The following is a 10,382-nucleotide window of genomic DNA, read 5'->3' on the forward strand; positions in this document are numbered from 1 at the left end:
CCCAATATAAAAGGACTGCAATAAGGGGGAGGGTAGTTGCACAATGTGTTTGTGAATTGGCGTTTTCGACTATTTCCGTAAGAGGCTGCGGAGCGGAATCTGTGTGAGTTCGAAAATTACTTTTTTTTATTATTAAAAAAAAAAAAACGTGGGGAGCGCACAACGACTCATATCACTATGTGTGAGCAGGGGTCATATTAGTCGGATTTTGAAATATCGTACACAACACAATTATCGTACACAATTTGTTGTAGCCTACTGTATTGTAGACATAACAGCGATTTGAAGGATGACTTATTCTTTTATATATTTCAATGTCAAACAAAGGTAGTGGTGAGACTTTGTTTGCATGTTTGAGGGTGGCTACTTGACTTGAAAACTTTGAGCAAATCATAGCAGCTTCCGGCTGTGTTGCTGCAATTTGAATGCTGTTTACTTGATATATTGTGCAACAAATAAAGCGCACTCTACCAAACCAATCGCTGTTACAAGATTTCATGTTTGTAATTTCTAAAAGGGCAATCCAAGAAAAATGCCAGTTGTAAAGAACTGACGAAAAGATTACAGAACATCTACCAAGCTTGTAACAGAAATCAGCAAAAAGCTTGTTAGATACCGACTACATAAAGCGTATGTTAGGACCAGATAGCCGATGATAGCTTTCAAAGCATTATTACAAAATGTTAGCGGTAGTATCATGTATCACTCGACCATATCCTGACTGCAAATACGATGTGGTCGTGTCAAGTCAGCCATAAATAAGGTGAAATTGGTTCAGCATAAACAAACCTCTGTGTTAGTTCGGTCTGTTGGCGTTTTGAGTAGTTTTTAGTACTTGCCAAAAGATACATATATACAAGCAAATAGAAGTTGTACAATTGAGCTTGTTTTCGTGTTTCCACAAGATTGCAAAGTCATCATAAGTGCATACTTGAGGTGTGAAATATAGCCTACATGGTGCGCAGAAGCACCTGTAAAGGTGAACATGACATTGCAGTGTCAGAGCAAACAGGCTGCGTATATTTAGCAGTAATCGCTTCACGCAAAACGAGATTTAAATTACGTAAGTTAAAGTGTAAATTCCAATGGTGAGTGCTTGCCAATAAATAGATCATTATGGCATCTTAACAAGGGATTGCCTCTTCTGATATTGGGCAATATTGTGCTTAATGGACACTTGCAAACTAAACTTCAAATATCTTCAGCGTCAAATAATGAAATTTCTATGTTACTCGATATTGCTTTTGGGCGGATTCCTAACTTCCTAAATCGTTGCACATGACTAGGGAGCTGTGTACCGAAAGATAGTAAAAATGCTGCTGCCTCAGCGAATGGGCAGCATCAGGCTAAAACAGGTCGTTTGTATCTGCATTTGTAAACAACGATAATGCTGCGAAAAACGAAACTCAATCAATTACATAACTGACTTAAGTTTTTCATTTTGTATTGTTTCAACACGGTGCGACTTTTGTTAGCTAGAATAATCGCTAGACGAAACAATGTAGGCCCAATCAAATCGAGTCTTACTACAAGTCAGCAGCTGTGAACTAAGCAAGTAACATGCTCGCTATTACTGCATAGTGACGAGTCAGGTAGTGCTGACGCCAGGAAGATCGCTCCTCAAGAAGTGGCTGAAGTTGGCAAATGATGAAACTGAGCAAGCCGAAAGTCGGTATGTCAAAAGTGCAAGTCTGACGTGAACACGTAAGTCTCATTTGCTGACTTGGCACAGTAGCTGAAATGTACTTGCTGAGTTGTCGCATGCCGAGTGGTCCGACGACCGTTCAAACCAGTAGACGGGTAATAATTGCATTCAGGCATTTATTTTTGAATTTTCACGTAATCAGTGCAAAATGCTTTTCATAGGCAAAGTGTGTTGCTAAAATATATGAAAACTACCACTGATGTAATTCGACGTAGCTAAACATCAAATTAACGTTAAAAAACGACATGTTATTTACATAAACTGTTTTTCATAAAAAAAACTACTAGAGTATTGCATTCAGTTCGGTGAAACAATTCATCAAAGCCGTTCAGCTGCAAACATCAATCCTACCATGTCTAATTAAGAATTATAAAGCGCTTTTCAAGACCCCAAATTGCTTTACATAAATTGCGGTCTATTTGCTCCAGAAAACAATTAATCAATTAAAAATTTTAAAACGTCAGCGTTTTCACACAAACTTAACATGATTAGATAAATGCATTGATGACTTCAAAACAAAAGAGGACTTATTCGCCATCGGAAGGCTATAGAAAAAACTTATCCATTGAAAATGCAATGTTGATGGCATGCGAGGGACAAAGTAATAAAAACATTTGAATTTATTCATGAACAGCAAATTCTTGAACAAAATCAGGTCGTTTAACTTTAATTGAACGTCACTACCGCCCAGCTGTGAAGAAAGTTGACAATTTTTTGAAATATTAATGTCAACATGCCAACTTTGGTAAGCTTGGTGCGTTCAAACAACGTATAAACTCTTGATTTTGCTTTTTGAAATGCCCTGGGGAAAACAATGCCAATGTCACTACAAAATGAATGAGATGTCGCACGAGCACGCACTGAAAATGCCACAATTATGTGAAAAGCTGAAAGTTTAATATGACCCAGTAGCTTCAATGGTTTCGCTATCAATCTTTATAAGATGTTAACCTAAAGCCTGGAGCTAAAAGCGAATCAGTGTAAAAAAAAAACTTCAATCTAATCGCTTCATAGACTACCAAGCGAAGTCCTGTGAAGAGCAATATTGTTGTTTTCACGCACTAGCATTCACGTCACCACAGCATAACGAGTCGTTTTTATTAGCAGTGACTTCAGCCTTTTTATGGAAATTGGACATCTTAAGACGTTCATCAAACCAGCTAAAATCGCAACAAGTTGCAGACCACAAACGAGGCAAGAAATTTTATCTCAGCAAAAAGCATAACATCTTTGAATAAAGCTCAACATGTAACAGCAATAGTGGTAACAAAAAAAATATTAAAAGAAAAATCAAAACTAACTGAAAACATAAACGCTGTTTTACCAGATGAACGAAGCCGTATATTCGCCAAGTAATCAATCTGTCGGCGCGGGAATCGGCACCGATTAGATAACTACTCTCATCGAGCTTTTGTTTCCTTCTAAGTCTCATTCTCTATTTCATTGATGTCAAGATCGTGACATTCACGCACAAACAATGGCACGACACCGCCCGATGACGTACCGATATCGGCTTCAGGAATCATGTCGTCGTCGATATCGGTGGAAACTTCGTCGGTAGGAGATGGAATTCGGCGCTGAATATCGCTAAGTGGAGTTGAACAGCCGATGGAGAAAGACATCAAAGGTGGAGATAAAGATGGCACAGGTTGAATTTTTTTCTGCATGAAATTAAAGAAATGTTCGGAATGTCATTAAAAAAATAACAGTATGAAAGCTTGCACGCTCGTTCAAATGACGTTTTATGCGCTCGTTTATTGAAAAATAAACGCACGTACGTGAGAAGCGCTGTGAAAACAGTTAGTGCTGACTCACAAAGGGTGTTCAAGCTTGTTCACCAACCACAGTCCGAAAGTTAAACGTCTTTGTATATATAGTAGGTTTATTGCTCATACCTTATAGCAATATATTTTAAATGACATTTGGTCTGAATTTTTTTATTTGTGCGGAACGTTACTGAGGTTGTAATGATTTGATTAGTGTTTCCTCATTATGTTGTTGTCTAGTGACGATTCTGGTAAACTGAAACACCATATTTGCTACATACAGTGTGGTACTGAGTCGCTTTAGATAATAATTTAATAAACAATGAGCGTAAACATATCACTAAAAGCGTAACCGTTGCCAATGCATTGTGATATTCGAACGTTAAGGATATCGCCACGCATGGTGATGATAAAAGGCTTGAGTGGGCTATTTATGGTACGCCCAGTTAAAACAAAACAATCCTTTACAATGAATCGAATGGCCTAATATTTGACTGTGCAATGCAGCTAAAAAATTGATGATATGCTATTTTCAGTGATGTAAACCGAACGCTACAAAGACTATGAATAGAAAATGCGACCGGGTATATTAAAAAAAGTTAGGATATTTACTACGAAGTAATTAGAGCCGAAATAGCAAACAAAGCTATAAATAACTTGACCCTATTCACGAAACGAACGTTAGCATCATTAGAGCGCAAATTAACTCAATATGACGGATTCGCTATTACGCATTGGAATTTGGATTGATAAGGTCCCGATTGCAGCAAATATCTATTGCATCTACCGTACAAAGAGAAAGCAATTTTGGCACGGTGACTATACGTGAAAGTTTATTCTCGTGTCAATTTCCCTTCGGCCAAAGGTAAAACTTGTTTACGAGATCTAGCGTCCGCTGCTGCACTTGTATAATTTCCGAGCGTCCGCATATGTTAAATGACTAAGGAAATATGAAGAAGCATTTTTTGGTTAGGTTGTATGGTTTTAGTTAAAGACCTCTTATATGTCTGTTTTCACGCAAAAAAAACAAAACAATATAAGGGTGAAAGTTATGAACAAAGTGAAACACAACATGAAATTTCTGAATGCAATCCTTTAAATGAACAATCAGTCAAACTAAATGCTGATGTCACTTTGAGAACTACATTATTTGTCATAGAAATGCCAAAGCGCGCTTGCGCCAACAAATAGAGATTTTAAAACGGATTAAATCTTTGGCTTTGATAACGCTTGAAACACCATAATAGGTCTTGGATATTATTTACGTAACCCGTAAAATATAGTAAAAGTTTATTTACCAAAGTGCTTTTCTTCAAATGACTTTGAGGAGCGATGATTGAAGGGAAAACAGGTCTGACAGTTGATTCCTCGCCCAAATCACTTGGCAATGACGACCAACTCTTGCTTGCATACGCGTACGAGTTCTGAATGAAGGCATGGTGTTTTTCAATGGACTACAACAAAATGCTATACAAAGACCACAGAAAAGTCTTACAAACACTCACCTTCGAACCAGAAAGATTGCGTTCCTTGCATCGGTTACGTTTATTGAGTGAGGTCTAAAAAAAACTGGGTTAAAACATTTTGCAATTGCTAGTTTAAGCATGTGCTTCTTCCAAGTGATACGTACCTGTTTCATTTTAGCGAAGTCTAAAGTCGGCCTGTTGTGGCATAATCGTGACTTTCTACGACCTTTTCCACGTTTTAAATTGAGATCAGACGGATGTGATTGACAACGCAACAACCCTCCATGTCTTGAACTCTGATCGAATCTAAAATCACAAACGTATGTTCTTTCGAAAACTGTACAACGTTGTCAGTCAGTGTTTAGATTTTTTAACATTATAGAATTACATGGATGGCGTACCTTTATCGAATTAATGTTTAAAAAGCCGTACAAATTTTTTTCTATATTTTCTAACCTTCTTTCAAATTCTGGTGTCGATGTGGGAGTGTATTCAACGCTTTCTCTGTGCTCAAAGTCATCAGAAAATGATAAAGATCTTTTCGTTGCGGATAGCCCAGACTGGGACCATGCACGCGATCTCACGTCTTGTAGCCCAGCTGACATTGGTGAAGCCATGCTGCTGGGTGATAGAAGAGGACTGAAATTTAAGCCTTGATGTTGACCCGATAAAAGTTGTTGCGACGATAGAAAGGTCCAAGCACCCCCTTCTTGTTTTATCACAGTGACGGACGCAGGGCGCGGGACAGGAGATGATGGTGGGGTTAGCAATGAATCTCCGCTAACCGAAGTACCGGAATTCAAACAGCCACAGTCTATCGATTTTGAACAATTTCCAAGAGTTCTGCTAGGGTAGGAACTTGCAGACAACGACCTTCGATTTTGGTGTGGGTGCAAACGACTGATGGGTATCCAAACGCGTGAATGGGCTCCTGGCTTCCACGGGGCGGAAAATTGTGAATATTTTGACGCATCCACTAAGTCGTCGGGTTCTGACACCGAGCGACAATGTTTCTTATTTGGCGGTACATCAGCAAATAACGAAGAATTCCCTGAAAAAGCGTTAAATTTTTTGACAGGGTGCAACGTACAGCTTCGGCCAACGATACTTGGAAAGGTGTCAGTTTCTTGTGTTTCGTTGGTTGTGCTAAGTTTGCACTGACCAGACTCTTCAGCAGAAAAAACAAAAGATGTAGATTTTTTCGGTATTGAAAACTTTTCTGTTTTTCGGCCATAAGCGGACGATAAAGGCTTTCTTTCATACTTTTGAGAGGTACGCTCGCGCAAGTCAATTACAGTTGTTTGAGAATTGTCTACATCTTTCGCCGAAGTTCTGACCAAAGCAACGGGTTTAATATCCCGCCGATGGATGGTCCTTTGATGGTCGAATCTTTGACAAGATACGCCGATAACTGTTCCGGAAGCACCAAAGCATTTGTCTGAGCTCACATTTGAGGTAGATGAAGTCGTTACAGTTGGATCAACAAATTGTGTAGTGCCAGCCCCTGATGACGGCACTGGCCACTGCTCGCAAGCTTCTGTAAATAAAAGACAACGCGTTAAAATGAGCTTCCGCAAGTTACATAAGCTGCATTGAAGTTCAACGATTCATAACGGTTAAACGAATTGAACTTGGACGCTTTTTCATGAGCAATGCTAAACATCACCCTATCACAATGACATGACGGTGTGACAGGCTATTAAAGCTTTCGTATAAAGGCCACGCACGCACTATTATTGAAATAGCAGTCTGAAACAGACAATGGTAAAAGTCGTGTTTGTGCAGTTATGTTATTGTGTGTAATTTTAGTCAGTGCGCAAAACCAACAGTTTAAACAAAGAGTATTTTTAACATAATAGAAAGATAATACGCGCCAATGAATGAATTGATAAGAATTGCCAGGTAAGGCAAGAACAAAATGTTTGTAGTATCACTTCACAAAGACTCGGTAAGACTAGCTGTGACAGAGCATGGGCAAGCCCACGCCACGACATTTTCACCGGTCTATTGGCTGAGTATAGATTTCGTTTTGCGAAAACTACAACCTTTCAAAGAAGCAAATACAATATAAATATTCCGGGCCAAAGCATCCTCTTCTCAAATAGCATAGCAGTGTAGTATGTTATTACACCCTACTTAAAAGCTGTAGCGTAGAAGCTTTAGTCCAACCTGTAATAGCGAGCGTTTACTAATTCAGTGAAGAGTGTCAAAAGAAATTTTTTTACAAAATGTGGGAAGCTGTACGCATACCCGCTAAAGTGGAATGCTCAATTACATAGAAGAAACTTACGAGAGAAAAACAAGCACTCCGTTCAAAAAGGCAATTAATCGAATTTCAACAACATCCCTACTACACAAAGTTGGTTTTCGTTGCTACCATTAAGCATTTTTAATGATTCCGCGATGGTGACGCATCAACACGCTGAAAAAATGAAATTGTTTATCAGAGAAATTCACTATTCCTGCAACGTTCACCTGACAATAGGACAAGTAGCTATATAATGTTAACACATTGTTCGATAAGCAATGCTTGTACATTATCATTTAAAAAAAATATTTTGTCAATGATTAGATATTTAAATTAACGGTTTCAAAGTAGAGTCTACCTTTGGTTGAAAATGAGGTAGATTTTGAAGCGGGTGTTGCTTGCCCTTCCGACTTGTGATGCTGTAAAACACCGCAAATAAACATAGCAGAAATGCATGTGCACTATAAAGCAGAGAACATTTTAGACTGAAAACGAAGTATTTCGAGCTATATGTGTAGAGTATTAGGCATTTGCTTGAAAAACTCACCGGTTCGTACGCAGTGAAAGTGGGGTCGTCTAGACGCAATTTTTCATTGATGTTGTAAGAAAGTTGCACAATAGCCGACATTGTAAAGAGCTTTTTTAATCAACACTGAGGAGCAATTCAGACACTCCACTTGTTTCAGAACTGCTATACACTTGTGCAAGCAGAAAAGGATTCAATCCACATTTCCCCACTTCAGTTTCTTTGCGTGAGCACTCTTTAGTGCTTCTTGTCAAAGCATCAAGTTTCTTAAATTAATTGTTCATTGCTCTGTATAACAGCTTATAGAAAAGCTAGAAAACAATAATAAGTTTAGAACATTGGTCAAACCAACTTCATTAGTTTGCAAAACAAGGCATTTTACTTTATTCACCTACACTAACTTAAACATAAAGGCTTTCTTTTGATAAAATTGAAGAAAAAAATAAAAATGTCATTAAGTTATTCAATATAGAAAATACCTCTGCTTTATGTAAACGTTTCTAGCAGTGCAAAATAGAAATTCATCCTAAGAATTTCATTGCAGCACATCCTTCCACTGCTTGATATTCCAACAAATCGATGCCCACTGAAGTAAAAGATACGATTGATATCTCACAATCCGAAGCATAATCGGCACTATTGATATCCACTGCTTTCAAAGACTATGCTACTCATGTAGCAATAACACTTTGATATTCACAATAAAATCGTCGTCGTCGTGTGAGCGTCTGGGGCCGAGGGTCTATCCTTTTACCACCCCAGATTCACGATGTTCCCGGACTACACTGGAAGGCTACTAGAGAGCAGCCAGTCTTTGGTTTCATCATCCATGACACGCAGACCTTCCACTCCGTTAGGTGGCTTGAAAATGGAGCAGTCATTGATGATGTGGTCTGCGGTCTGTTCCTCGGCACCACATTCACAGGAGGACGAAGAGGCCATTCCCCATTGGTGCATGGTTGAACGGAGAAGCCCGACGCCCGTACGGAGACGGTTGAGGCGCACCCATGCCTGTCTTGGTAGTGTTAGACCGATGGGGTGTGTGTCGGCGTCGGGGATGAACGGATAGAGTCTGGTGGCGCTTGACTTCCATTCAGAACTCCATTTATGGCCCGCCCAAGCAGCCGCAGAGATGTCTTGTACATCAGCTTCGTTGATAAGAAGTTGAGCGGCTGGCACGAATGGGTGTCTTGATTTCAGTCGACGGGGGTGCTCGTTTGGGAGAGCAGAGATCTTGTGGTGGAGAAGGTGGTTAGGCTCCAGTGCCCGTCGACCGAGGGACAGAGTGAGAAAGTAAGACCGTTTAATAATAACACGAATGAAAGCACTGGTGCCGTTAAAATACTTCTGAAATAAATTAATGTTTTTGCTTTTCATGGATAGAAATCCAGTCAAGTGTTTCGTTTGTATCAGAAAAACAGTTTTTTTTTATGCTTTTTTTACGGTAAAATTATGCAATTTGATTTCAAGCAGCATTCATTGCGTATCCTGCGCAATGGTCTAACTCAAGTTGACCAAAAATTACTCAAGTATAAGCTTGTTTGAATGTGTTTGTTGCAAATAAATTGGGGTCCAATTGTGCAATTTTCGGTGGACAGTAGCAAGCATTAAAAGATACGTGCAGCAGTAATTTATAACTTTTGTCTCATTTCACTAAAATATGAAAACTACCAAACCACTCTCTATGCGCTTGTTTGAACTTCATATTGAAATAAAACAAAAGTGCTTAGCTGGCATTCTCACAAGTTTAAAGACTGCCATGCCACATACTATGACAGAGATCTTTGACAGACAATTTAGCATGCCGACAAGCTTTCAAAATTAGCAAGTGGCGTTTTTTCGCAGCACAAATGATTTGATATGAGTGAGCATTGTAGTTAACTTCCTCTGCTTGCGGTCTCGTAGTGCCAATCTGTCAGGAAATCCTTTGAAATTATTCTAATGCACAGTCAAAAAGGGACAGCAGATTTTAACCATAAACATTTCCCTGTGGCCACAATCGACTTTTGAAGCTTGGAATAATGCCACAACGACACATATGCCAAAATGCATAATATATTGAATGCGCAGGGGGAACAACTTTGCAAAATGAAATAATTATGACGCATTTTTTGCATGTAAGCTGAGATGAAATTACCAAAATAGAAAAAATAAGAAAACATAACTTTGACCTGAGTTTCCACCCAAACTATTGTACACTACTGCTTTTCAAAAACATATTTTAACTAATGTCTTTTTTACCATTTACCTTCTTTTTGATATGATACAAAATACACAAATCTGCAAACGGTATTTTTAAAACTAAACAGCAGTTTCAGTGTGGTAAATTCCTCATGGAAGCGAAAACTATTACGATCTTTCACTGCAGTTATTGTTCTTTACTTCTTTGAGTTTGCACAAACATGCTGTCAAATCTTGTGTTGTATTGACTTGAGTTTAATATGCATATGGTATAACAAAGATTATTTTCCATCAAGGCTCAGTCTAAATATTCATGTCTCGACACACATGGCATACCATTGTTGTAAAAGTGCTTTTCTTACTTACACATATCATTATTGTATGAGATGGTTTGAGCAAATAACAAATTGGGGTCAGTAAATGGCCTGAGAACCAGAGCAAACAATAATTTACATTTTACCCTAATTAAACTACATGACAAATTGACTGA

General features: G+C 38.6%; 1 protein-coding gene across 1 annotated transcript; it reads right to left on the reverse strand.

Annotated features, from left to right (window-relative positions):
- Window positions 1–1,511: 1,511 nt before the first annotated feature.
- On the reverse strand, window positions 1,512–8,732 carry LOC145769566 (uncharacterized). The gene is made up of 7 exons (XM_082581221.1): window positions 7,733–8,732; window positions 7,544–7,604; window positions 5,394–6,474; window positions 5,102–5,243; window positions 4,977–5,030; window positions 4,770–4,895; window positions 1,512–3,366 (listed from the first exon to the last, which is right to left on the reverse strand). Exons 1-7 carry the CDS (start codon window positions 7,811–7,813, stop codon window positions 3,127–3,129), a joined length of 1,785 nt encoding a protein of 594 aa, XP_082437347.1. The 5' UTR covers window positions 7,814–8,732; the 3' UTR covers window positions 1,512–3,126.
- Window positions 8,733–10,382: the final 1,650 nt, after the last annotated feature.

Source organism: Aplidium turbinatum, chromosome 4 (genome assembly GCF_918807975.1).
Source record: "Aplidium turbinatum chromosome 4, kaAplTurb1.1, whole genome shotgun sequence".
Lineage (NCBI taxonomy): Eukaryota > Metazoa > Chordata > Ascidiacea > Aplousobranchia > Polyclinidae > Aplidium > Aplidium turbinatum.

Bases quoted from the DNA above. Each gene is read 5' to 3' on its own strand.
- LOC145769566 (XM_082581221.1), bottom strand. From the start codon at position 7,813: ATGTCGGCTATTGTGCAACTTTCTTACAACATCAATGAAAAATTGCGT. The intron at 7,605-7,732 runs GTGAGTTTTTCA...GGTGTTTTACAG, and splicing joins CTTTCACTGCGTACGAACCG to CATCACAAGTCGGAAGGGCA. The intron at 5,031-5,101 runs GTACGTATCACT...AGTTTTTTTTAG, and splicing joins ACTTCGCTAAAATGAAACAG to ACCTCACTCAATAAACGTAA.